The following is a 27632-nucleotide window of genomic DNA, read 5'->3' as shown; positions in this document are numbered from 1 at the left end:
TTGACAAAATATGTTTATTTCTGAGAAATAAGTATAAAATTTCTTGCAAAATATTTGTAGTGTCTGCAAAGATCTTGGATTTCAACTTATGCTACAGAATGAGTCTTTAAAACTTATGTATGAATATTAGTAAATTCCACAAGAATTACGAAATTAAGAGTTTTTAAAATATCTACAAGGCATGCATTCTTAGCACAGTACTGTACGGCAGCAAATCGTGGACAACCTACACAAAACAAGAGAGAAAACTAAACTCATTCCACATACGCTGCCTTTGGAGGATCTTAAAGAGTGTGCAATACTGAGATCCTTGCGAGAACGAGCCCTCCCAGCATCTTTACGGTCTTCAGGCAACGCCACCTGCACTGGCTCGGACATGTTTGCCGGATGGAGGACAAATGCATCCGAAAATGATTCTGTATGGGCAACTTGCGTCTGGCTCAAGAAAAACTGGTCACCCCCCACCTCCGTTAGGTTGATGTGATAAAAAGGGATTTAAAATCAGTAAACATTGATACTGACCATTGGGAAGAGATAGTCTTAGACCGCACTAGTTGGAGAGAGGTGGTGACCAAGAAAGCTACAGACAGCGAGAAAAAAAAAAAGGGCCTTGACTCTTGAAGAAAAGCGGGCCACACAGAAAATGGCCAACTCCTCTACCACGAAAGCTACCTTGAGATGCAATATATGTGGATGGGAGTGTCTCTCCAAAATAGGGCTTCACAACAATATGAAAAAGTGTTCGAGATGTTCACAACTGAAGGAGGCAGATGAAAATGTCATTTATCTGTATTAAATTATAAGAAGAAATATTTAGAGTTTTGTTTTTAAAAATATACAGCTTTAGATATTTTTACATTTAAAGATTTTATAACATTAGCAAAAAACAATTGATTGTACTATTGGGTCGCCACATAGTGGGCAATTGTAAAAAGGGTCCGTAGAACTAAAAAGGTTTCAAACTGCTGAGACAAACAGAGTGTAAAAATAGATCAAATATTATTATTTATCATATAATAAAAAGTCTATTTTGAAATAAATTATTTTATTGAACGTAAGATTAAAGTTGTAAAGGAATGTCAGGTGGTTCTTCATCTGAGTCAAACTCTGCTGTAGCATCCTTGATCCAACTACCATCCCAGTCTCTCTTCCAGCCAGAACTGTGGGTAGAATAAAGACATACATTAAATTATATGGTCATTTGTTGTTTTTAGTGTGGAAAGAATCAACTGCTGCTACTTTCTTTCAATGTAATAAGTTGGCTAACATCCTAATTCAAACAATATTTTAATGAAACTAATTGCTTGCAAATGGGAGATAGTCATATGCAAGAATCTTTGCTAAGTAGCTTGAATACAATAACAAATGTTTGCAGTAAGCCGCTTAAAAATAATATGTAGAGGATGTTTTCAGCAAATTACCCATGACAAGGTGAAAAGTATTAGATCAACTTTATTAAAATGTGTGATGATGATGCATTTTCTTTCCAAATACCTATTTCTCATGCCCAGAAACAAATAAATGATAGGAGATAAACTCTTAGCAGGTCATAAACCAATGTAGAATATATAAAATGAAGATTGTTAGGTGAACAAATTTCACTTTAACATCTATATATTTCTACTGAGACACATACACTTACCCTGAAAGTTGTTTTAATTTGTTCGTTGAATTCTGACCTTGTGTCGTAGCAAGATTAGTCTTTTTAACTTGTGTTTGAGACTGCTTAGATTTTGTAATTTTTGTCTGGGGTAAAAGTTTAGTATTTGAGGTGTTACCATAGACTTGCATAGCTTGGTTAGATGTACTGGAATTGGCGATTTTTCTTTCATCTATTAAGACTTTACTATCAGTATTTTTCACCGTGTCACAAGAAATTGGCACTGTGAGGGTTGTTATGGTGGGTCTGTATTTTGATTTGTAAGGCTCACATCTGACATACTCCTGGGATCTGTCTCTCTCTGAAAAGATGTTCTTTAACCTGTGGTCATGAGTGACTGGAACAGACATTTGTTGTTGGCACATATCTGACCAGTGTGAATGACCTGGTAGGTGAGTTGAGTTATCTGCAGGTGACATGGACTTTTTGAAACCAGTATTTGTCAGAGATGTTGAGACTTCATGGTCATTCTTTAATTTTAATTTCTTCACTCTAGGATCATAAGGCTGGGAGCTTAATATACTTGTATGTTTTGGCTCAGACTGAAATAAAACAAGTAGATTTTACAAAATGAACTGTGCAACATTAACATTGTAAACATATTTATCCCACTATCAATACAATGCTAAAGGTTCTGAGCTTAAACCTAGTGAAAACTGTGAGTTAGATACTAGGAATTTAAAGATAATCATGAGTCTACTATTTATACAGTATTTGATTGCTTTCTAGACAAATGTTTAGGAAAATAAAATAAATAGTTGTGGAGTGCTGCATTGATCACAATAATAATTACCTATACACAAGGACAGGAAGAATAGAAACTTTTAAGTCCCCTGTCACCAGTAAACTAATCTTGAAGTAAGTTTCAGGTTAAAGCAGTAGTTATATGAGAGAAAAGAAATAGACCTGTACTAATCCCTCAAATAATATGATAACACCATAATATTTTGCAAAATATTTTTTTTTTAAGTTCATAAATATTGTTGAGCAGCAATTTTTCATTTTTAATTTTATTGTGATGTTTTGGGAAAAACAATAACCAATTATTGAGATGGTGCACTTTGTGTTAAACATGTATCAAATGTAGCTGTTTCACCTTACTTATTAGTGGCTATTGTGTAGTGTTTACAGTTTATCGCAAGATAATAAGACACTAGTGGATTCAAGGCAAGACGAGAATCTTTTTTGGGGAGGGAGGAAGGAAGAATGGCATAAATTGCAACATCAAATATGCTTACAGAATGTAAATGCTGGTATATGGTATTTAAATGTTTAAATAACATTTTCAAATTTGTACAAACCCCTACCTAAACTGTTTTCTATTACTTATATTACACATGTAGTTTAAAAAGCTAAACCATCTTTTAATGTTAGTCTAGAAATTATTAATAGTTCTAGATGGAAATAAAACCATGGCTCAAACCATCCTAACCCCATCTGCTCCTACCTTTGGAATAAAATATATAACAATCTCTCTGATTGATGGACCAACGTTTAGGGAATATTATAAAATAGTGGAAAGAGCAGAAACAATGCACTTCCAATCGACAGCCTCCGCCCCCCCCCCAACCCATTTTGAAAAAGAAGCAATAGAGTGAGATATAATATACTGTATGTTGCATGATGATTGCTAGGCATTCACCTTCTTCTAGCCAGGCTTTAGCTGTTGACCTTAGATTCTTTTGCTGTCATTGCCATGAAAAAGTAGAGTACTATTCTCAACATTGCTGGGCATAAAACTGCTGTGTGAAGCAAAATGTATAGAGAGAGTATTCAGTGAACTGAAGAATAAATTCAGATGGGTAGACCTACCTGCTTAAGAGCAAAAAAAAAAAAAAAAAAACTGAATGCACAAAAAAAAAAAAAAAAAATTGCTCCTCAAGGAAATAAAATATACGAATAAGCTATAGTAGGAGATGAAGGCTTAACAACATTTAACACATGTGATCTAAATTGAATTACTATATTCCCTATATCCTTATGGCCTCAACAAATGTGAAGTCCATCCATTCTTTGATGCTTCCAATCCTTTTTAATAAGATAGCCACCTTTGCTGTTATATGATCAGGGGGAGTGGCAGTAGCCACAATAATCCTTCTCATTTATTTTTCACCTCCCGGGATCAGTGATGCATCTACACATTAACTATAAAGCCTTGAAATTAGTCATTCTATCGCTTTTGTAGTTAGTGCTGAGTGAAACAATTTGTTAGCTTGAACTTATTTGAAAAATAAAAAAATCCAATAATTTAAAATAGCAAACACTTGACCCAAAGCCCTTCTCACTGGGTGAGCTGTTAATAAGTGCAGGAGGCACTCTCCCCCCTTGTGATTACTTCACCTTCAATTGATAAACACTACATATTACACACTAATAAATGAGGCACACATCCTACATTTGGTGGCATGTTTCAGGACAAGTGTAATAAAGAAGTTCGTCATAATAAAGTGTGATGCAAATACGTCATAATAAAGTGTGATGCAAACAAATGCTTGGTAAAAATAAAAAATAGTGCTTTTACAATGTAATGTTGTCTAGATAGTTAGCATTCTAATATGCCTTCAAGATGAAGATAAGATTTATAATGTAATTTTTACTTCGGGCAAATTAGATTTTCAGAAAGGAGTTTCCTATTTAAAATATGCACCAAACAAACCATTTTAATTAAGGTTGTACCATCCTTAAGATACTGTTCGTGTTTGCGAGCGTTGATGAGATGCATAAGCTCTCTCTTCTTGTTTAAATATATTTCATTATCTGAAAAATGAACAATGAATTAGTTCAATTATACAGAAATTCACATAAAAATTACTTCAGTTAATTCAGTCAATTAGCCATTAAATCAAGCCAGGTTAAAAAGCTTTTTTTCTCTCATATTTCCTTGGGATATGTACTCCAAATTATAAGGATTTAAAGGACTCGCAAGGACAATGGATAAGAAAATGACGAATAGTGTTGTAGCTGAAATGAATCCTTGTTTCACCCTTTACTCTTGATGGAAAATGGCCTAGATGCAGACTTATTAATATACACAATGCATTAATGGCATTATATATTTTAATGGAAAGCTGACAAAAGTTGTTTCCTTTGCTAATTTGGAAAGTCAATTTTCCCCAATGTGACAAACAAACCACTTCTTCTGATAAATTCAAAAAAACCTTGGTCAAAACAATGAAAGAAAAAAGAGGCTGTTTTTGCTCTCTTTTCTTTTTCTTTAGCTGCCAAGTCGAGAAAAGTCAGAGATTGTATTTTAGACTAACTTTTTTTGTTGTGTGTGTGGTGTAAGTAATACTAGAATTTACAGGCCAAAAGAATGTGTATGTGTGGTGGGCATTATAAAGCGGGCTGTTCCAATTCAAGTCAAGCGTCTTTGCAAAGTGCATAAAAAAAAGGGGGTGGCAATAGGAAGAATGAGAGAAAGGGGGAGAAGATAAGGAGAGAGAGATAAGGAAAGAAATTTGAAGAAAAATATAAGGGAATAGCAGACTGATCCAAATCAAGTTATAAGTCTACATCATGATGCATGAGGTGCAACAAAAAAAGGGGGGAGGGCTGCAGATAGTGAGAGAGGAGGATATGGACTGATCGAAAGGAGAGAGAAGTTGTAGAGAGATAAGGAAAGAGAGAGAAAGAGATTTTTTAAAAAAGAGAGAACGAGAGTGGGCTGCTCCAATCCAATATAATAGATGCTGGAATTCATGGTTTAAAAAATATGTCAGATCTTTGAAATGAGGCTTGTTTATTGGAAGTTCCAAAAAAAAAAAAAGGAATGGGTGTGCTGGACCCAAAAAAAACAAACAAACAACAAATACATCCCAGAAACAAATCAATTGACATAGCTGGTGTGTAATGCTAAAACATTTATAGAGGCATTAATAAATACTCACCAAAGAGATGTTTTTTTCCTTTCCTGTGAATGCTAAGCATGCTAACTGTATCAAATATTGGCTTGTGATGGCATACCAAACAAGCGAACCTGGCAAAAAAAAAAAAAAAAAAGAAATTTATAAAGTAGGGGCTACTTGAATATCCCTATCACTACACACTTCACAAGTTCTTAATTTATTTTAAAAGTTTGTACAGGGGGATTCTGATGACTTTTGGTGACCAGTACCAAATGTTGAAATTCAATGATACTAGCTAACTTGTGCAGACACCACTAATATACATTATTTCCAAGAGATTTTATACTTTTTAAAAAAATTGAGTCAACTTTCTCTTATACATCACATGCTGTTGTGGTCTAAAAAGGTTTGCAAAAAAAAAAAAAAAATTCACTTAAAAAATCGCCATCATTTATATACCTCTAAAATACTGGGTATTCTTATCTGTGAATGTAGGATGTTTGTTATCAAAATGACATTAGTTATTTCAGCTTCATAGATTCAGCTTACAGAACGCTTTACAAATGATGAAGTGATTTTTTAAAATTCCAGCTTCAACTATTGCAATAAAACCATATTGTTTCTAATAGACATTAAGTTTTATTTTCTTTAAGTTCTTTTGTTTCAGATACCTTTTCATGGGTTGTTCCATAATGAAAATATCCCCTTCAATAACATTGACTTTGACTATAAAACAATGGTGTATTCTTCATTATAAACTGTAATGAAATAGCTTTTCAATTACATAGAAATAATATATATGATTCTCCAAAGCCATAACATTGCGTTAAGTATCAATTTAAATTGATTTAATCTATTAAAAATAAGGAGGCAAGATAAAATAACGAATGAGGAAAAAGCTGCGAAGAGCAGAGTGCCAGGACATCCGCGCTGTTATCAGCAGCAGATGCCTTGACTCACTTGGTCATGTTCTCAGAATTCCACAAGATTGACTCCAACAAGACATTCTGTATGGTGATCTAACAAGGCAAGAGAGTCACCGGTTACCCACTTTTAAGGTATACTGATGATACACCAGAAGTAGAAAAAAAAGTGAAAGTGCAACAGCGGCTTTTGATTACAGATGCCCAACCTGTGACCGCAGGATTGGCCTCTTTAGTCACATGAGAAGTTGCAAAGAGAAAAGATTGTCTCTCGAGACATAAAATGTCACAGGAATCTATTAAAAATAAAAGTAACTTCTCATGGAACAGACAAAAAAGTACACGTTTTCGATGCTCTTAGGCAAACGCTGGAAAGGGGGTCGTGGCCCACAGGCTGAGAACCTCAGAGCCAGAGGCTAATGTTGACAGGTGTTAGCAAATTAAAAAAAAAAAAGATGGATAATTTTCTAATCCCAGTTTTAGATTAACTGATAGGGCTTGTATATAGTTACCTGCCATTACTAAGTAACTTTGCCTCATCTTCAGGAATATCTTCACTGAAGAGTTCCTTAATCCTCCTTTTCTAAAATGAATTAAAAAAAAAAAATTTCAGGTAGAAAAGAAACGGTGTATGCATATAAAATTATGCACGTTCAACTAACAAATTTGACCAATAAGATAAATTCTCACAATAAAGGTTATTATTACAAGCGGGTGCATGGTGGCTGAGTAATGAAGTGGTTGGCGTAGCTTTGGGTTAAAATCTCGATGAAGACTGGAATTTTGAGCTTTGGGATTTTAATGATGCCACTGACTTCACCCAACTCTAATGGGTAACTGACATTAGTTGCAAAAAGTAAAGGTATTTGGTCGTTGTGCTTGCCACATGACACCTTTGTTAATGCACAATGAATATAAACAATATATATATATGCGCCTTAAGTAGCCAATAGTGTACTTTTATCTACATCAAAATTAGTTATTGGACTTGCAAGCAATATACTAACAATCCATAAACACCAGGCTCATAAAATTATTGTACACTGAGATCCATTAAAGGGGGCTTTATTTAAGTATGGTACATATAGTAAGGATAAACAAATTATTGGTATTATCAAAGCAAAATTATCATGATTACTTTTAACAGCAAAATAGAACAATACTCAATATCAATATAGAGAGTGAACAACACACATACATCCATAACCAGGTTCTCTACTGACATCTAGACTATTACAAATTACCTCCCCAGAACACCTACATTTAATTCTCATGTCCTCCAAGCTCTCAACAAATAATCAGAACTTTCACACAACTCTAAAATAAACACATTCAGTGCAACCCTAGTAGAAAAGGCTCTTATATACTAATGGCATTAGTGCTAAAAATATTTCAATTTATTGTTGCTATTTTTTTTTTATTTGCCAGCAGTTTTCTTGTATAATGATGCACAAAATCATGAATGCATATATCTTAATACAGATATATAGAAAATACAAAAAACATGCATATTCTATATGTAACCCTGCCGGACCAAATTAAACAAAGAACGTTTGGGCCACAAGGCCTTCATCAGCTACAAAACAAACAAAAAAATGACAAACAATTAACACAAAATAGTCTTGTTAAGTTAACTTATCTGTCCGATGTTGTTCTCTATCAAGGCAGAAAAGAAATGAGCTACGCTGGTGTAAAAGCGCGGGTAATCGGAAGGGGGCAGAGGTGTCAGGCAAAGATGAATGGGAAAAGAGGGTAGTGTTAGTGCCATCGTATATTAAATAAAATTGTGCTGGTTGTTGATCCCGTTAGGTTGGAGGGTGCCTGACATGTAAATAAGTTTGTTTTCGATCTGCAGACTGGTGTTTTTGTCGTTGTATTGTTGTATAGCCGTGAGGAGGAGATCAGTGGTGCCCCTATAATGTGTGTTATTAAAATAGATAGAGATGGGCTTAGTTGCAAAATTACGAATGTTTCTAAGGTGTTCTTGGAGTCATGTTTTTAAGGTCCTGCCTGTGTTTCCTTGAGTATATTATAGCATATATATAATGACTCCTCTACTATTACAGTTAAATTTGCCACTGATCCCGATGGTCCTTTTAGGACAGGTGATGGCAACATCAGACAGATAAGTTAACTTAAAAGACTATTTTGTGTTAATTACTAATGATATTATAATGTAGATCTAATTTTTGAGCAGATTTAGAATGTACTAATGATCTAGTTATCTAGTAAAGTAGCCTACTAGATTATAGTTAAAGAATCTGATCATAATCATTTAATCTTATATATTATATTATAGGCCTATATATTACAGACGTTACTATGAAAAAGAAGATAATTACTCCTGTCAATCGAGTCATGCATGTTAACACTGTTAACATCAATTTTATTATTGTCAACAGTTAATCAATGACTAAAACTCTTACTTTGCTAAATGATGCAAGTGTATAAGTATAAGACAATAAGTGTAAGTGTTACTGTAAGGTAAGTGTTACCTGTTGGAGTGTTGGTTTTCATAGCTGATTCAGGCAACCCATCCCAAATGATTAACTTTGATTAAGGCCATTAATTTATTTTTTAAATGATCATTTGTAAGTCTTTAAGTATCATTAACTTAGTTCATTAATCATTAACTAAGTCTAAAATTTAAGCCAAATTAAAGGCCATTAAATCATTAGAATACTTATAATAAGAATAAGTTTAAAGTTATTATTAATATTATGATATTATCTTATACATAATTATAATCTATACTATAAAGTTAATAAAGTAGAATGTTTGGCATATGATTATGACATCATTATGTATGTGACGAATAGAAATCAAAACCGCTTGCCGCTTGACCAATCTTGATAAAACTTGGCAGGAATGTTCCTTGGGTACTAACTTAGACCGTAGTGTATGTATTGTAGCCCTAAAACAAACTATCCACTAGATCTACTACCACACACACTCTGACACTAGACTAGACACTAATTATAGTAATAGTTGTAAACACAAACTTAGACCCGCACGGGCCGCAGGCCGCGGGTAATGTGACAATGTCAGGCTAGTAATATAACTTAAGTAGTACTACTAAACTAGCTCTGTATTAAAGTATAATAATTGGAGATCTAGATCTAATGCTTTGTTATTATTGTAGTAGGAGGAAACTTACTCTAAGTGTATTTAGAAGACAACTATCGTTTCCTTCTCGTTTAAAAGACATTTTAGTCTTCGAGTTGACGTCGATTGTTGTTTCTAAAATAAAATATTTGCTTGTAATTCACGCGAGATTACCTCATTATCATCCGGGTTTTCTAGCCTTACGCATGCGCACTGACATTTGTGTCGTCGTTGAGAGCTCAATAAGCAAAGCTTAGAATTATATTTCCAAAGTGAGTTTAAGGGTTTATACACTCAAATCTGAGGTTTGTTTTATTAGTAATATAGTGTAAATTGCTTTCTTTTAAAAACATCGTTGCCGGGTGATATTTTCATACCCCCTAGTATATCTTTGTTTCCTCCTCTGTCCTTGATTGAAAGCCTTAATTTCACAATTATGGAAGTTAGCTAGACTGTCACTATAATTCTTCTAAGATTCTATAATAATAATACTCAGTTTAATAGACCTAAGAGGCTAAGTGTAGTCTAAGTAGTGACAATAAATATAGTGAATGATTGTGTGCAACATAACAATTACAATAACAACTAACTCTCAGTGATACTGACTTCTAATCATGCTAATCTTCTAGCTTGAATAATCTGATGTTTATAAACTAATATAAGATCTACTCCTACTCTACTCTCTAGTTCTAGTGTAGTGTCTACTAGTCATCTAGTCTAGATAAGATGAAGATCTGTATTACTGTGTATTCTGTAAAAACTTAAATACTAATTACTAGATCTATAATCTAGTCAATCTCTTCAATTTCTAGACTCAACTCTACCACTCTAGACTTCTCATAAGACGTAACATACAATCTAGAATCTAGAACATAGATCTAGATTGATATAAACATAGATCTAGATTCTAGATCTACACTAAGCCCTAGATTAGATACACTTTAGACTTTAGAGAGGGTAATCTAGATTTAGAATTTAGATACAATCATTGTGATTCTTATCTTATATAATACAGACGTTACTTCAAAAAAGAAGATGATTACGTCCTACGCGTCATGCATTTAGTCATGCATATTAACCAATGACTTAAATTCTGCCAAGTCACTGGTTTTCCTGGCTAGCTCAGGCAACCCATTCCATGCTCTAATAGCACTAGGGAAGAAGGAGTATTTGTACAAATTTGTCCTAGCATATGGGACGAGGAATGTGCCTTTATCTTTGTGTCTTTCAGAGTATTTTATTAAATTTTGTTTTTGTATTTGAAGATTATGGTTCAGTGTTTTATGTATTATTGCTACTTTACTTTTGAGCCTTCTGTCCTGAAGGCTTTCTAAATTTAGTGATTTTACTAAAGGTGTTACTCTAGTCAAATGTGAATATTCGTTTGTTATGAATCGCACTGCTCTATTTTGTGTCTGTTCTAGTTTCTTAATGTTTTCTTGAGTTGAGGGGTCCCAAACAGAGGATGCATATTCTATTATTGGCCTAACCAAGGTTAAATAACATTTTAGTTTTATGTTCTTATTTGATTTATAGAAATTTCTTTTAATAAATCCTAATGCTTTGTTTGATTTTTTTGTAGTTTCATCAATATGTGGATTCCATGACAGTTTTTCATTTATTATAACACCTAGGTATTTTGCGTTTTTAGTCTGTGTTACTGGTTTGCCATGAATAAGATAAGTGGAATTAATTTGTTTTAGTTTTTTTGTTACTCTTAACAACTGACATTTTTCTGGGTGGAAAGACATGCTCCAATTTGATTCCCATTTCTGTAATTCATCTAATTCTCTTTGTAAAATATCTGTGTCTTGTGTTGTTTTTATTGTTCTATATATTATGCAATCGTCTGCAAATAATCTGACTTTTGTTCCTGAAGTAATGCAATTTGGTAAATCATTTATGTAAATTAAAAATAGTAGTGGACCCAAGACTGTTCCTTGAGGTACACCTGAGTTTACTGTTATTGGTGTTGATTTACAGCCATTTATTATTACAGTTTGTTCTCTCCCTATCAGAAAGTCTTTAATCCACTGATGCAGTGGACCATTAATGCCGAAATATTTTAATTTTTTAAGCAAACTATGGTGGTGAACTTTGTCAAAAGCCTTAGAAAAATCTAGTAAGATAGCATCTATTTGTTCACTATTATCTAAACCTTTTGAAAAATCATCAATTAGTCCTATTAGTTGTGTTTCACATGATCTATATTTCCTAAAGCCATGTTGGTATGGTGTGAGGACATTATGTTTGTCTAAGTGGTTTATGATGTTGCTACATATTATGTGTTCTAGGATTTTACATGTGATGCTGGTAAGTGATACTGGTCTGTAGTTTCCTCGGTCAGATTTTTCTCCTTTTTTAAATAGGGGGGTGACATTAGCTTCTTTCCAGTCCTTTGGTACTCTGCCCTGGTTAAGTGAAGCCTGAAAGAGTATTTTGAACACTGGGGCTAGTTCATTACTTAGTTCTTTGAGTAATCTAGCTGGAATACCATCAGGTCCAGAAGCTTTCAAAGAACATCAAAGAATCATGTAACTGAGATCTAGATAGATCACTTTTTTATCATCAGTACTGAGTATTATGTGATGTATAATCTGGATCTGAAATAATCTATTTTCTAATCAATCTAATCTAATCTCTGATACATCATCATAGATCTAATTTTAATACAAAATTGTCTCTAGAGAAAGTAGAGTCCTATTCCAGTTAATTAAATATTAATACAATACTATCTTACTATCTATTCTATTTCTAGATTCTAAATATATATAAATTCTAGATAATAATTAACTCATATTAGACCTAATTCTAATTAGTCTGTATTGTATATTAAATAGAATTATAGAATGATACAATGAATGATAGTCAACTCAAGTATCCAAACTGATTGATGTGGATTAGTTGTTACTGATTACTCATGATTACTGATATCTAGTAGATACAGTCTATATTTGATCAAGTATTTTATACTTGTAATATAGATCTAGATTCTGATTCATTTCATGAAATGATTTGTCCACTTTATACACCTTTTTGTTGACTTAGCGAACTTAGCCTTAGTTCACATGGAGGACATTCAAATGTATCCGCCAGTTTTTTGTTAATAGATTTTAAGATTTACTTACTGCTAGCTCTTTTTTAGCCTTAGAATAATCAGATTTTGGTGGTGCAATTTAGTCAAACTCAGGCACAGTACTATGGGCTTAGGCAACTATAGTCTTAAAATAGTGTCTTTAAAGTAATTTAACATTTATAATTGAAATATATAGATCTAGTTTTTGTTGTTGTATTTTTTTTTTTTTTTTGTTATGTTTTTTTTACTATCAATGTCAGCCTTAAATTAGAACCTGAAGCTTTTATTAGTATTAGCTCAATGCATGAATTTCATTTCATCAATGGACTTATTATACACAGAATAGTACTAGAAAGTAAAAGTTGGGTACCCAGCTAGAGCCCATCCCTAAATGTCTAGTAAATCGCTGGTGTTACTGAACAGTTAGCAAAGCTTCTAATATATATATTTATTTATTTAAACAATAATACATTTTAGGGCATAAATTGCATAAAAGACAAACTAAATCATGTCCTCTTTATATGTATTAATATGACTGTAGACACTAAAGTATATTTTGTAATCTGGCTAACTATCTTGCATTTATATCCTGCTGCAACTGAATATTACCGTATGGTGAAAAATGGCTGGATATCCAGTCGGAGCTCAGCTTTATTGTAACCCTACTTAATGTGTCTAAACTTAATATCATGAGATTGAGAGCTCTACCATTTTTTCTTAGTGCTCATGTAGACATAGGCCTATATATTGTGTTTTTTTTTTTTTTCATCACTTAAAATTAAGTAATGGTGATTGAAAAGATTTATAAATGCAGCTTTGTAAAAGTTGAAATCATTATAATTAAACCTACTTACACTATAATAATGATATATCAGATTTATATTAATCCTTTAAACAAATAATTTACGCATAATCATGACAATGGATGTGACATTGATAACATAAAATTTATTGATATCTATATTCGTTTGTGAATAGATTATTCCTTATTATTATTATTTGTTATAGTTGTAATCATTTTTTAGGAAACCTTTAATATGACACCTAGATTTAAGTCACAGAAAAACAATTTAAAACAGCTTATTTTTAAAGACACTTCTGTTCCTAATGAACTGAAAATAATGAAGAGAAGATGATTGTTAAAAAATCATTCTTTACTTGTATAATCAGGTGTAACTAATATATTAAAATATATTGTAATAATATTATAGATATTTCACAGAGAGAGATATGGATTTATTGGTCTATTATAAATATTTGTAAAAGTAAACCATTTATTTAAAAAAGTAAACATTATTTTTACTCAATGATAAGCAAGACTTAGGCGAAATGCAGTAATTTATCTCTGCCCTTGGACATAAGTGCTATAAATAATAATTAGCCCACTATTAATACATTAAGCTTTATCTTTTGAAGTAGCCTTTATCATGACTTTAATTGTTAGAGATGGCTTAAGTAAGCATAATTTTATTCATTGTTAAAAGGCATAGCATGCAGCTGTTTAGCCAAAGGTTTTTGCAGAATCTATATCTAGACTTTTTACTTGACTTGAAGATGGAGTCCTAATCTGTTACACCTAGTTTTACTTTTATTAATGGGTGGGTCTGCTTAGATAATCTTAAAATTAATGCACAGTTCAGCTTAATACTATATATAGCCATGTGTTAGACTGCATCCATGAAATTTTCTTTTTTCAGAATTAAAAAAGTTGCTTGCTTGCTACTTGCTGAAGAATGTCAGAAGAGCCGGCTGAAGTAAGTATTTAGTATAATATCTAAAATTGTGTTAGTTCTTATGTAAAATCTGGTTCATATAATAAGTATGTGAGTTATTGTATTTCTTTCTTTATTTTTTTTTTCAGTGTCCCTTGTGCATGGAAGCACTTGAGATTGACGATCACAGCTTTTTTCCATGTACATGTGGGTATCAGGTAACCATTTTTTTAATTTGAATTTTTACCATTTAAAAAAATTGTATCTAGGTTCATATGGCCGTGTTGGTTGTATTTCACTTACCAAGTGGAAAGACAATTATTTTTTGCCTTCGCAGATTTGTCGTTTTTGCTGGCATAGAATTCGTACAGATGAAAATGGTTTATGTCCAGCTTGTAGGAAGCAATATCCAGAAGACCCTGCAGAGTTTAAACCTTTAACAGAGGATGAGTATGTTGTTTAAATAAAAGTAATTCAGAATGTAATATCAGAGAAATTTTATGAAACATTTAGATAATAATCTTGCATGATGTTTCTATAGATTACAAAACATCAAGAAAGAGAGAAAACAAAAAGATGTTCAACGAAAACAAAAGGCTGCAGAAAACAGAAAGCACTTAGCCAATGTCAGGTACTGCAAAAACTCATTTTTCATTACATTGGTATGCTTATCTCTTAGTGTAGTTAGCGGTAACTATTTGAAGCACAAAAGTTAAGCCAGATCCTGTTTGTCTTGACAGGGTTGTACAGAGAAACCTGGTGTTTGTTGTAGGTCTGTCTCCTCGCTTAGCTGATCCTGAAGTGCTCAAAAAACATGAATATTTCGGCAAGTTTGGGAAGATACATAAAGTGGTGATAAATCAGAGCACTTCATATGCTGGCTCTCAGGTGTGCAGTGGAGACTGAATTTTTTATTAACACATTTTCATTTATTTAAAAAAAAAAACGTGTTAAGATTTGTTTTTTTCAAAGATTGAATTAAAATATTTTTGGACTAAAAAGATTTAAACTTTTTTAAGAAATAAAAATTAAAAAAAGACCTGAAAGCTCTTGAGATGTAAAAAATATTTTGTCATGTTTACATTTCATTATTTAAACTATATTGTTACGAAACTTTCATATACATTATTATCTAGAGAACTGTACAACACAAAGCTCTTTAAAAAAAATTGTTCATTCCCACAGGGTCCAAGTGCAAGTGCCTATGTTACTTATGTAAAACCTGAAGATGCTCTCAGAGCAATTTTAACAGTAAATAATGTTCATGTGGAGGGACGGACATTAAAAACATCACTAGGCACTACGAAATATTGCAGTCATTTTTTAAAAGGCTCACACTGTCAGAAGAATGTAAGTATTTACTTAAGTTTTGAAATGTGCTCGATTGTTTTTCATCTTTAACTTGAGTTTGAAGTGTGTAAGAATACTAAGAATTCCCATCTTGGTTATTATTTGTGTGATTCACAAGACAACAATTCTTTTGATTTGGCGTTTCCTCCATTGTTGCTCATGTTTCAAGAGCTATGGACATTTTGAAAGGTTACGTGTATGCTCTAGGTACAAAAAAAGCTGTGAAAGTTTCAAAAAATTTGTTGCCTTAATAGTTTTTTTCTGTTTCAAATAGGATTGTATGTACTTACATGAGCTTGGGGAAGAGGCTGCCAGCTTTACTAAAGATGAAATGCAAGCTGGGTAAGGTGACATCATTAGTCTATGATTAAAAAAAAGCTTTTCACTGATATAACACATAGCTAATTTTGATAATGATTAATTATATAAATTCAGTTGATTTTGTTTTTAATAATTAAAAAAACAATTATTTTTTTTCAGAAAACATCAAGAGTATGAACAAATGCTAATAGAACAGTTTTTAAATGCTCAGAATTCAGCAAATAACCATCATATAGCAAATAACAAGATGTAAGTTAATTGGGTTTATTTTGGGATAATTAACTTTTTAAAAAATCTATTTTCTGCTGCAATGAAGCTTCATTTTGAATGAATGTTGTGTTTTGTTTTCAGAAAAAAGTCTGTATCACCTCAAGCAATAGAGAATGCAGAGGTTATACCATCTTTGATGGATATGACTGGTGATATCAAACATACATTATCCAACGCTGGGCCTTTATTACCTAATCCTGTTCATAATCATACTGGTGGTGGGGCAGCTAATGGGCATGCTCACTTTAATAATTCAAATTCTGTTTGGCCTGTGTTAGATGGAGCCAGTTCGCCTGCGCATGTAAATGGAACAAAAAATGACCACACATCAAATAATGTTAGTAGAGCACAGGTATTTATAGCTTTTAGAATACTAACCTTTTCTTTTTTTTCAATATTCATCTCAATTTCTTTATAATTTTATTTTTCCATTGTTAGATCCTTTGATTTTTTTTTTTTTTTTCTTGTTTTGTTCTAGACCAAAAAATTTCAGTCTTGTGCATTGTAAATGATCATACTCTATAGCGTCTGTGTTTTATGAATCCCCAAGCAGCAGTATGTTAAATTGTAAAAAGTGCTGAGCTGATAAAGATAGGGTCTTAAGGATGGAGTTGTTTTTTTCCTCCATACATTTCCCTAGTGATATATCAGCTATTTTTTTTATATATTTTTTTAAATTTCATCCTTTTCTAGAAGTTAAACAAGATCATTGAAACCTTGCACCATAAAACATAGTTGAATGTATTTTGGGGTAAAAAAATATACAAGATGCTCTACACAAATAATCATCCTTGAACTTTACCCTGACCATATTTTTCAGTTTTAGTTCATGCTTTTTGTTTTGAAAATATATAATGTGGTCTGTCTAATTTAGTCAAAGAATAGAAGCAACAAGTTTTTATTGTTATTGATGCCCTGCATTGTAAATCATGAACTTTATTAAATGGATTGTAAATCATGAACTTTATTAAATGGATTGTAAATCATGAACTTTATTAAATGGATTGTAAATCATGAACTTCATTAAATTGCTTGCTCACATACTCATAATGGGGCAACCTACTTAAACTTTTGCTTTCAGAAATAAGCCATTATCATATTGAAATATTCCCTGATTCTTAATAGTGTGACTCAACTGGTTTCAGGGTGTGGGCAGTAAACTTCAACACAGAACTAACACCCCACCGGGCAGTGGGGGAGGTAGTAGTGCTAGCCGTGCTGTTGGTAATGGGCGTCAGAGAGGCAGTAACTCTCTTAACAGTTCTGAGGAAAATCATATACAAAAGTAAGTAGAGTCATGTTCTTAGAGAGCCACAATGTTTTTTTGTTAGATTATTATGATGTCTAACTGGAATATAAATAATTTACTGTGAAAGAATCGATCAGCCTAAATTGCACTTGGAGATCTGTTTATTGCATTTAATAAAATTTTTACTTCTAAGACTTCTATATTCATAAGACTCCCTTTAACTTATTTAACTCCCATTACAACCGATTTCCGTTTTGAGGAAAAAATGTCTTTTGAAAAGATATACAATTCTGAATTAAAAACAAAAAAAAAATTTTAATCAAAAAAAGAAAATACCAGTATAATGTTTTTCAAAAAATATTTAATGAACAGCTTTAAAATATAGAAAAATAAGTCTTGTTTCATATATAAACATTAAATAAAAACAAAAATAAAAAATAACTATATTTAGTGTGGGAACTTGTATACTGGTGGGTGTAGGCACATTTGTTTAAATAATAATTATAAAAAAAGGTAAACATATCTGGTTAACACTTTAAAAAAAATTAACTAATACTAATTTGTATTTGTTTCTAGTCAAAAAAATGTAGGAAGTGGCAATAGATCTCCAACCTCTACACCACCTGGAGATGTTGAAAAGAATTCACCGAATGATCAGGTCAATCACAGAGGTCTTCCACTTCCCACACCCAGCACCAGTCAGCCAGTATCCCCCAGAGCAGGAGGCTCAATTACAACTTCACAGATGACCACGCCAAATTCAAATACAGTACCAATCATCAGTACACAATTGCAGGTTAGAATTTGATTGTGTAGTTTGGATCTTTTAACAACAAACTTAAGAAGGAAAAAAAAATTTGTTGATGGTTGCCTTGTTCTCCATGAAACTCTGTACCCTTGTGGTGTTATTTATAGTTCAGATATTTACTTTAGTAATTTTTTACTTTTGATTATAGTCGTAAAAGAACCATAAGAAGAAAAAAAAAGACTTTATAATAGTTTTTAAGTAAATCAGAGTAATATAAGTGTCAAAGTAGTAATATGACTAATTAAATAATTATTTTCAGACAAAACGTAACAACAAAAAAACAAAGTTATCTTATAATTAACAATTGTTTTTATGCAGCAACAGCAACATGCTGACTTGAGCTCAACAGTTGGTGCTATTGGTTCAAATCGCAGGCCTGGTTTGCAAGAAGGCAACAGTGCCCAAGGTCTTTCATTTTTTGGTAATATAGAAAACTCATCTGTCATTCATTACCTTAGTTGATACGAAATTAAAGTGGTCTGTGGTATATCAGCATTCAAATTAACAACACATTTAATCTATTAATGAATCATTCTTGTTACATAATAGCCACCCCATTGTCTTAGTCATATAGACTGTTTGGCCATACAAAAGAAAAAAGAAATTCATGTTTTTTTCTCTTGACAGAAATGCCCAATGTGTCACTAGTTAATCATGAAATGGCTGATACACTCCCTGTGTCAACCTCAACTGATTGGGTAGAAGCATTTGGTTTGAAAAATAAGGAATTACCACCAGAAGATGACTTAGGTCAGTTTTTTTTTTTTGTTTTTAATTCATCTTGTACCAAAGTAAATGTTGGAAGACTTAGCTATATATAAAAAATATCACTAGGCAAGCTTTAATTATATTTTTTTGTCTAAATAGCTCTAAATATAGCCAAGACATGCATAATGTTTCATAAGACTTAAAATATGCTATTGACATTTATATGTACTCTAGATGTATATATTGTGATACAAATTTTCTTTTCGTTATGAATACTTCAAGAAATGTCAGATACTAAAATTTTATTTTTTGATGCAGAATAAGACTATTTAACTAGTGTAGATTTGTATTTCTCTTGCTTTATTAAATTTGTGTCACTCCTTTTTAAAAAAAAACAGCAATATATTTAAATCATTTGACCCAAAACATACTTTGTAGCAAAATTAATAAATACCTTTTACTTGACATTTCATGTAGGTTTTGACCCTTGTGCAGAATCATTTAAGGGCTTGGCAGATTTGATAGAAAAGGAAAATGGAATGCAGCAACAGCAGCATCTTCATCTTTTACAATCAGCACACAGCCGTCTTGGATCTCCACCCCAAACCAGCTATCCCCCCCACCCTTTGTCTCAGTCACCCTTACAAAACAATACTCTACTCCGGAGTCTTCCTCCAGGCTTCTCCATCTCTCACATACAACAGCAACAACTGCAACAGCAGCATTATTTCCGACCTGGTGAGAAACTCAAATATTAGAATAACTAAATTTATGAGTGAAACTCCTGTCTTAAAACAAGGAAAAACATCAGAAGAAATAGTTTTATTTCCATTAAAGAGTAAATTGATCCTCATGATTCTCATTTTTTCTGTCAGCTTTTTAGATTTAAATTTTCTTAATTCTAGATCAAAATGAAATATAAATGTTGTCTAGTGAAAGTATATCTCTGCCATTAGTAAGGCTAAACAAAATATCTACTGATGAACAACTATTACTTTGCAGACCCAATGACCTACTTGTAAACAACCTGCAGGTGCTTTTTTAAATAAGATCTGTTCTCTAAGTCTTGTTCAGAGATGTTTTAAATATTGGTATTTTATAACTTGATTATGATTAATTATACATTATTTCAATGGATATATTTCAGATATATCAAATTCCAAAATGCCAGACATTCTGCCCCAGTTTTCTCTAAATGCACAGAGATTTGCTCCTTTACATTATCATAGTATGCCTTTAGACTTGCATACCCCACAGCACCAACATCAACCTCAGGTACTCACAGATTTTTTAAAATTTTAATGTTGATGTTTAATTTTAATAAGGGTTAATTTAGTAAACCTATTGATTGGTTTTGATAACAAGCAAGTGGTAGGGCACTTGGTTTTAAATTTGAGGATTACAGATGTAGGTTAGGGCTATACTTAGTGTCCAACTTTATTTAACACTAGTTCAAAAGATTATGAGAGCTCATTCCCTTCTTTTGACTGGGTGGCTATAAGGAAAATATAATATAGCTGTTTTGTTTGTTTGTGTCCTCCAGAATAAATTAAGTTTATTTTTTTACAAAGCTCATATCAAATTACTCTGTCTGGTACAAAGTTAGTACACTTTATTTCTCTGACACCCAATCTCGGATCAAGCTGAAATTTCGCACAATTATTTCTTATACCTGACAACACAAGAATAAAAAAAATAATTACCAATTGGGTAATTGAGTATTGGTAATTAATCCTTTCTTTGGCATCTCAAACAAGGGAAAGAAGCTTTATACATGACTGAAGTGGTGGTATAAACTGTTCTTAATCGTAGTGAACAATATATACAATCTTCTTTAGTCATAAGAACCTCACTAGCAGAATGGTTAGCACATCTGCCGGAGGAGGCTTTTAAAAATAAATTACAATAAAATCCACCCATATATCTCTTTCTTTCTCATTTTTAAAAGAAAAAGTATTTTTTAGGTTTTTCTTGGTTTACTTTTCAAAATAATTTGTATATTTTTCATTTATTTAATACTTTATCAAGTGGTTTAACATGTGACTTGAGTTTTTTTTTTTTAAATGTCAGTTGTGTCTAGAATAGTTATAATCATTACTGATAGCCATTTGTAAACAAAAATGTCTCCCTATAAGCATGCAGCTATTACTTCATCAATGAGCAAAGCAAATCAGGTTTTGGCCTAGCTCCTGAAACTAGACAGTCGTCTTTCTATTTCCTCAGAGAGAGTTGTATAATATGAAAGACATGCAAGAACAGCTGCGCTCTATGCTGCCCAATATAAACATCAGCTTTGGTTCTATTCCCCACCAGCAGCAGCAACAACAACAAGCTCAGCAACACCAGCTACAGCAGGTTCCTACCTCACTATTTTCACAACAGAGTCAGCATTTAAATAAAAGTAAGTTGACTATAATTATTGTATATAAATAATATTTTACCTAACTTCATAAATTCATAGACTATATTGTCTTTATCTCTGGATTCACGATATTTTCACTTTATATACCTGCTAAGCATGAAAAAAATTTATCATTTCTTGTGACTTTCATGAAGATTTATTTCTAAATATTGAAATTGAAAAGCCAAATTAAAGCTGAGAAAGAGTAATTGATTTAAAAAAGGGTAATTGAATAAGATTAATTTAAAATAATCAACCAGTGGTCAACATGCTTCATTTATCACATCTTTTATGCAACCTTCATCCCACATTATTCATAATTGCAACATTGCCTCATATAGAGGAATATTCTAATAAAATTGGTTTGATGCTATTTAGCAAAAGAATATTTTTAAAAATAATTTATTTTTTTTTGACACCTGATGCCAACAGAGGAATGGATTTTTCTTTTTGCCTGAAGGGAAATTTTTACTTTTATACTGTATACAATTTCTGACACTCTTTTTATAAAGCATTTATCAAATTAACTCTTTCTGTCTTATGTAGAGAATTAGGTCCTTGCCTAAATAGTTGAGATTAACTATAAAACCTTCTATTTTCATAAGCACTTGTCTAGCTTAGTGGCTAGCATGTCAAGAAACATTTTTAAAATTTTGAAAGGCCAGCACAGAAACCTCCCAGATACCCCTTCTCCCAACACACATATAATTATTCATAGCCATTGAGCATGCTGTAAGCATGAATTTGCTGTGATAAAAAAACAAATTGGTAAAAATATTTCCAATTGCACAAATAATTATTATAAGTGTTGATCTATTACAAATAAAAGTTATAATAATTGATACAAATACACTTGATGTAAGCTTTTTTATATTTTACTTGTTGTTTTGTTTTAAATTGGTTGGGTGGACTCAGGGGGGCACTAAAAATTCCAGCTTTCACAGAGATGTGAATCCAGGACCCCAGATTTAGAGGCCAAGCACTTAAACACTTAGCCACCCCCCTCCCGACTTAAGTTAGGGAAAGTAAAGGTGGTGGGTTGTTGTGTAGGCCACATGACACCTTGCTCATTAACTGTTGGCCAAAGAAACAGATGACCATATCATCATCTGCCCTTTAAATTGCAAAATGAAAGGGAAACTATTTAAATGAAGCTGGGTGCCCCTGGCAACTTTCTAAAATTCTTTAAGGGCGTATGTTTTGGAACGTTAATATCAGTTGACAACTTAAAATATATTGTAAAAAAAAATGTGGGCTAGTAAGTTTCACCAATTACATGCTTCAATGGCTAGTGTCAGTATTTCTAAACAAAAAAATGACTTGTATGATGAAAGATTGTGCTTGTCATATTTTACTCGTTATTCTCATTGTGGCCCAACTGTCATACAATAGTTAATCTGATTAACTTATTGTCTGATTATATTGTTTAATTATTAAATGACCCTTGAGAAAAAAAAAACAAATTTAATCTGATTAGCTTATTGTCTTGTTATTAAATGCCCCTTGAGAAAAAAACTTTCATTTTTCTGATTTTGTTTGTGTGTGTAAGGTTGGCCACTGTCAAGCTCCCCAGACTCATCTCCATGGAATGATCCTGCAATTGTAAGCACCAGCCAATTGACTGAATCTGGAAGTGAGTGCTCATTTTTTTAAATCAATATTTAAACTTAAAGTGTGGAAAAATTGAGAATGGCATTATTTATATTTTTTCCATTATATATATATATATAAATTTATTTTCAAAATTGGAAACCATGCTAAGATTTGCTGTTAGTGAAAAATGATCTTGTAATTAAAGAAAAACTTTTTATTCAGATTCTTTTGTTTGATACACCTTAAAAAAAAAAAACTCTCATGAAAGCAAACAAAAATACTAACAAATGTGAAATAGTTAATACTTTGTGCTCTAAGAGTTGGATTCAGGGTGCCTACTTTCACCAATTCTTTTTAATATCTTCCTTGAAAGGTTATGGGAAGATGCTTTCTGAGTTACAAAGGTTCTTTAAGCATTGGAGGAAGAAGAATTACTAACTTGTGCTTTGTGTTGACATAGATGGTCTGGCAGGGACAGAAGAAGAACTAGCTGACTTGGTGATGCACATAGACAAGACTTCCACAGCATATGGTATGCAAATCAATGCCCAAAAAACAAATTATGACCAATGGATAACAGGGCTTTAAAAGGAACATAAGTATTGGAGGCAAATAGCTGACAAGTGTCAGTAGTTTTAAATAACTCAGGGCTATGGTATCAGATGTAAGAACCAAAGCTGATCTACTAGCTAGAATGCAGCACTTGTAAAACTGAAGAACAATATGGAAAGACAAGGTATAGGCCTCTACACTAGAATCAGACTGGTTATGGCCACATTCTTGTATGTTTGCAAATTTTGGATGCTGACTGCAAATCTTGAGAGGAGATCCTAGCAATGGAATTGAGATGCCACAGAAAAATCCAAAGGCTGCATCACAAATGAAGAAATTAAAAATGGGATTAATACAGCTATTGCAGCCCATGATGTTCTGCTAACTAGTCAAAAAATGCAAGCTTATACTCTATGGCCATATCATATAATCCTTAGGTCGTGCATAGACCTTCTGTCAGGGAGCAGTACCTGACAGAGAAAGCAATGGGAAGACAACTTAAAAGAATAGACAGGACTGTCATTGAAAGAAATTCTATCCAAGGGGCAAAAAACTGAGGAATGAAGAAAGATGATCAACAGATCTTATGTGGTGCTTTAATGGGTGAAGGTGAATTCTGTGTGCCCGTTACACCAATGAAGCTAGAAATCTTACCTTTTATTTAAAGAGTTAATAGGGTCAAGGTATAACAAATTTTTGTTACTGCATTAGACCATATACATGGTTGTTTTATTATCAAGAGGCAATGGATACTTGGGTGCTTTTAGAAACTTCCTTTTGCACCATTCTTCATTAAGGGCATGTTCCTTAGCCTTTGTGTAAATAAAAAGTGTTGTCCATGCATGAATGTCCTGCACTCTCTTAATCTTCTTTCTTTTTATTACCAGGTCTTTTCCCAGAGACAAGTGCTCCTCATTGGCTCAAATCTTTACAGCACCTGACAGAGTCTGATGGCCCAAGTCACAGATTGCCCTTTGTGCAACAGTTTCCACTTGGTGGGAATGGAGGATGGCCCCCTCACACCCACAATCCTCCTCCAGGCTTTAGAGCAGCAGGCCTGGGCAGTCAAGCTAACACAGACACTCACCAAATGGCAGAGGGTATAAAAATATTTTAAAAATGTGTGCCCTTGTTTAATGTACAATATCAATCAGAGGACCAATGATATACAGTATGAAATATACTGTCTATTCTCTGATTAATATTGTGTGTATTGGTTACACTCATTATACTATACTGACTGTAATCAGTAAAGTAAAAAGTGTTTAGTGTGATTATACAATGAAAAACAAGCACACAACTGTGTTTTTCTATACTTGAGGTTTTTTTGTTTTGTTTTTTTGCTTATTTTTTTTTTAGCTGTTTATTATGTCTTTGCTTACATATTTGTAAACAAAATCAGGTTAAATTATTTGCATTGTTTAAATATTTTCACAATATTTATAACTTATTAAAATAAAATGAAAATGTGAAACCCTAGGTGTCTTAAGAAGTCTTTTTGTTCACTCCAAAGAAACAAATACAAATATATACAATGTCATTGTGTAGACTACTGTTGTGGGCACGGGATTGGTAATTATTTGGTCTAATGATGATGGTAAAGCTACATCTAATTAAGGATAGATGTTTTTGCTTGGTGCCACCATAACTGCCAAGCTTCATGCTTGAAATTAGGTCATATTTTTGTTCAAACACTGTCTTGTACAAAATAATTTGACTCAGCCTTCCTCAAATAGATGCAAAAAAGAGCCTGGATTATATGGTGGGTTTATGGGATAACCCTTTCCTTTATTGTAAATATTTACAACAGTAAGCATAAGGAGCTTATGGCTTTTTCCCAATTATTTTACTGTCTACTTATCACTACTGGAATTAGCAAATAAATTAAGTCTTAATCTCAGTTTTATTTATTTTTTTCTTTCCTTTGTTCAGACATTTGTCATGTAATGTGATGCTTCATCTGAATTAGAATAACACATGGTTGAAACTTAACGAAAACTCAAGGGTCTTATTGTTCTGTTCAGTTTTGCTAGAAATTTTGTGGCCTAATGTATCTTATCTAGATAAAGTTACCAACACTACTTCATTGGCACATATCACTTCATTTAATATCTAGTTTCTGTACTGAATGCATTCATCTTAAAAGTTAGAACTTCACACAGCTACAATCTGTAAAGAACCAAAAAAGATTCATTGCAAATATCTTGTAGTTGTGGCGATGTTAATCAAATTCTTTGAAAGGAGACGTCTTCAGACCCTTTAATTTGTTCTTTGTTACAACTTTCAATTTTCATTAACTACATGGGGAGTGATAATTCTCATTAAACTATTTAACTATAACAACAGCTTAGAAAGCGACATTATTTAAAAAAAAATAAAAATTATTGAACTTTTTTAACCTAAAATAATATATTTTGAGTGTGTATAAACCATTAGTTTTAAACTGTTTGCAGTTTCATCTCACGGGTGGAAACCTATTTATAGCAAGAGCTTATCAGTGTACTGCTATACTACAAGACAGATACATTGTGTAACCACAAATAGTAGGCCAATAGCTTATCCAGGAAGGAAAAGAAACATCACCATGCTAATACTAATGTAGTTTTATATAAGCTTGATGTTCAGTTCTATTCTTTCTGTAGTTGTAAAACAAGCAAAGGATTAAATATTTAAGAACTCCATTTCCATGGATTTCAAATCTGTCTTCTACTATCTAAGTCGGAATAATTGTTTAATCCTAAAAAGAAATGATTGAATGATACATATCTGGGTCGAGAAACGTAGTATAAATTGTTAACACTGAACAGTATATAGTTTTAAATGTTCTTATTGCTAAGTACAAAGGTTTATGAAAGTTTACTAGAGTAGTTTTCACACTACATTAAATTTCATTTTTGCTATGAATACTGATGGTGCTTCCTGAATCTGATTAAGATTTGTTTCTTAGCCCCTTATTTAAAGAAGGCCACTTTTGAAGCAAAAATGTTGGTTTTATATAATCAACTAAAAAGTCATCCACTCTTTCTCATATGGTTAGAATTAGTACACAAGCTTTTTTCTCATAGTGCACTTTCTAAACAAAAAAATTCTACCCGTACTTCTAAATGCAAGTTTTATATTGTTAGGCAGGAGGTGGTTTGTTAATAACACCAACTTTGGTAGGAAATAGGAATTCATTATCTCCTAACAGGTATTGATAAAAGCAACTTTATCAATTATGAATTATGATTATTAATTTTAATTGCATTTTACTAACATAAATATTATTTCTTTAATATACCTTTTTTCCCCCCATATTTCCAGTTCTTCAATAAATTTCACATAAGTGGTCTGTTTCTTCTGCAAGTTTATTTCACAACTGTTTCAAGTTCAAGCTACAAGAAAATCCGGATGAAGATTTGGGCTTTTATTAGACAGCCTCACACACAAATAGTTCATATTGTTTTAATCAATGTCACACCTTAGTTGCATCCCCATGTCTTTTTAAGATTTGACTTTTTTTTTTTTTTACTGCAACATTGTGATATTTTCTCTTAGCATACTTTATAATTTGTTTTTTCAACACTTAAGAAGGCATATCATCTATTTTAGTTAAGAGGAAAATTGCTGCTTTATGCAGTTGTTTTTTTTATTTATAATTAATTTTTTTGTTGCCATAATATTGGGAAAAAAAAATACTGTTACATTTTTTTTAATTGTTTACATTAGCATTATTCTTTGTAGGCCTAAATTTGAGATTAGAACAGAAAAAATTAGTTTGGAATTACATTTTGAACATGTATGCTTACTTGAAGTTTATATATATTTTCTTGAATATAGTTTTATTTTTGAACTATACCCTTATTTTCATGGTCAATCTTACTTAAGGGCTAGTGCAGTACAGCCCTATTAAACTCAAAAATTCTATACCATGTTTTGTCTGTGATCAGTGCTGAGTGGAGGCTCAGACTGCCAACATTCATTGTATTTGTAATAATACAATCTACCTTCTCATAATGTGGTCATCAAAAGATTCAGCCAATAATTGGCTGTTGTGCTAATTAATTTATGTTGAATGAT

The 27632-nt window shown here is 32.2% G+C and overlaps 2 protein-coding genes across 7 annotated transcripts; one reads left to right on the top strand and one right to left on the bottom strand.

Moving 5' to 3' along the window:
* On the bottom strand, window positions 1-9726 carry LOC106062048 (sodium channel modifier 1-like). 2 transcript variants are annotated; one of them, XM_013220307.2, is made up of 6 exons: window positions 9586-9726; window positions 6941-7011; window positions 5548-5636; window positions 4317-4417; window positions 1643-2202; window positions 1-1160 (listed from the first exon to the last, which is right to left on the bottom strand). In XM_013220307.2, exons 1-6 carry the CDS (start codon window positions 9634-9636, stop codon window positions 1061-1063), a joined length of 972 nt encoding a protein of 323 aa, XP_013075761.2. In that variant the 5' UTR covers window positions 9637-9726; the 3' UTR covers window positions 1-1060. The 2 variants fall into 2 exon arrangements, with proteins under 2 accessions (XP_013075761.2, XP_013075762.2); XM_013220308.2 differs by lacking the exon at window positions 6941-7011 and having other exon boundaries at window positions 9586-9703.
* Window positions 9727-27082, top strand: LOC106062047 (CCR4-NOT transcription complex subunit 4-like). Of its 5 annotated transcripts, none has more exons than XM_013220306.2 (20): window positions 9727-9838; window positions 14307-14363; window positions 14471-14539; window positions 14659-14771; window positions 14863-14952; window positions 15062-15209; window positions 15507-15671; window positions 15946-16013; window positions 16152-16241; window positions 16344-16599; window positions 17408-17547; window positions 18088-18307; window positions 18638-18740; window positions 18947-19069; window positions 19505-19765; window positions 20175-20302; window positions 21251-21428; window positions 22978-23061; window positions 24461-24673; window positions 26877-27082. In XM_013220306.2, exons 2-20 carry the CDS (start codon window positions 14343-14345, stop codon window positions 26885-26887), a joined length of 2481 nt encoding a protein of 826 aa, XP_013075760.2. In that variant the 5' UTR covers window positions 9727-9838; window positions 14307-14342; the 3' UTR covers window positions 26888-27082. The 5 variants fall into 5 exon arrangements, with proteins under 5 accessions (XP_013075760.2, XP_013075758.2, XP_055901052.1 ...); XM_013220304.2 differs by having other exon boundaries at window positions 16344-16614; window positions 18638-18725; XM_056045077.1 differs by having other exon boundaries at window positions 16344-16614; window positions 21341-21428.
* The last annotated feature ends 550 nt before the right edge of the window (window positions 27083-27632 follow it).

Source organism: Biomphalaria glabrata, chromosome 10, assembly GCF_947242115.1.
Source record: "Biomphalaria glabrata chromosome 10, xgBioGlab47.1, whole genome shotgun sequence".
Taxonomy (NCBI): Eukaryota; Metazoa; Mollusca; class Gastropoda; family Planorbidae; genus Biomphalaria; species Biomphalaria glabrata.
The sequence above is the reverse complement of the archived record's forward strand: the minus strand, read 5'-3'. Positions and strand labels throughout refer to the sequence as shown.

Excerpts from the sequence above, each read along its gene's own strand:
- LOC106062047 (XM_013220302.2), top strand. The coding sequence starts at position 14,343 with ATGTCAGAAGAGCCGGCTGAA. Across the intron at positions 19,766-20,174 it reads GCAGCATTATTTCCGACCTG|ATATATCAAATTCCAAAATG; the intron begins GTGAGAAACTCA and ends GATATATTTCAG. Across the intron at positions 23,062-24,460 it reads CCAATTGACTGAATCTGGAA|GTCTTTTCCCAGAGACAAGT; the intron begins GTGAGTGCTCAT and ends TTTTATTACCAG.
- LOC106062048 (XM_013220307.2), bottom strand. The coding sequence starts at position 9,636 with ATGTCTTTTAAACGAGAAGGAAACGATAGTTGTCTTCTAAATACACTT. Across the intron at positions 5,637-6,940 it reads AAGTTACTTAGTAATGGCAG|GTTCGCTTGTTTGGTATGCC; the intron begins GTAACTATATAC and ends TTTTTTTGCCAG. Across the intron at positions 1,161-1,642 it reads AAATTAAAACAACTTTCAGG|TTCTGGCTGGAAGAGAGACT; the intron begins GTAAGTGTATGT and ends TTCTACCCACAG.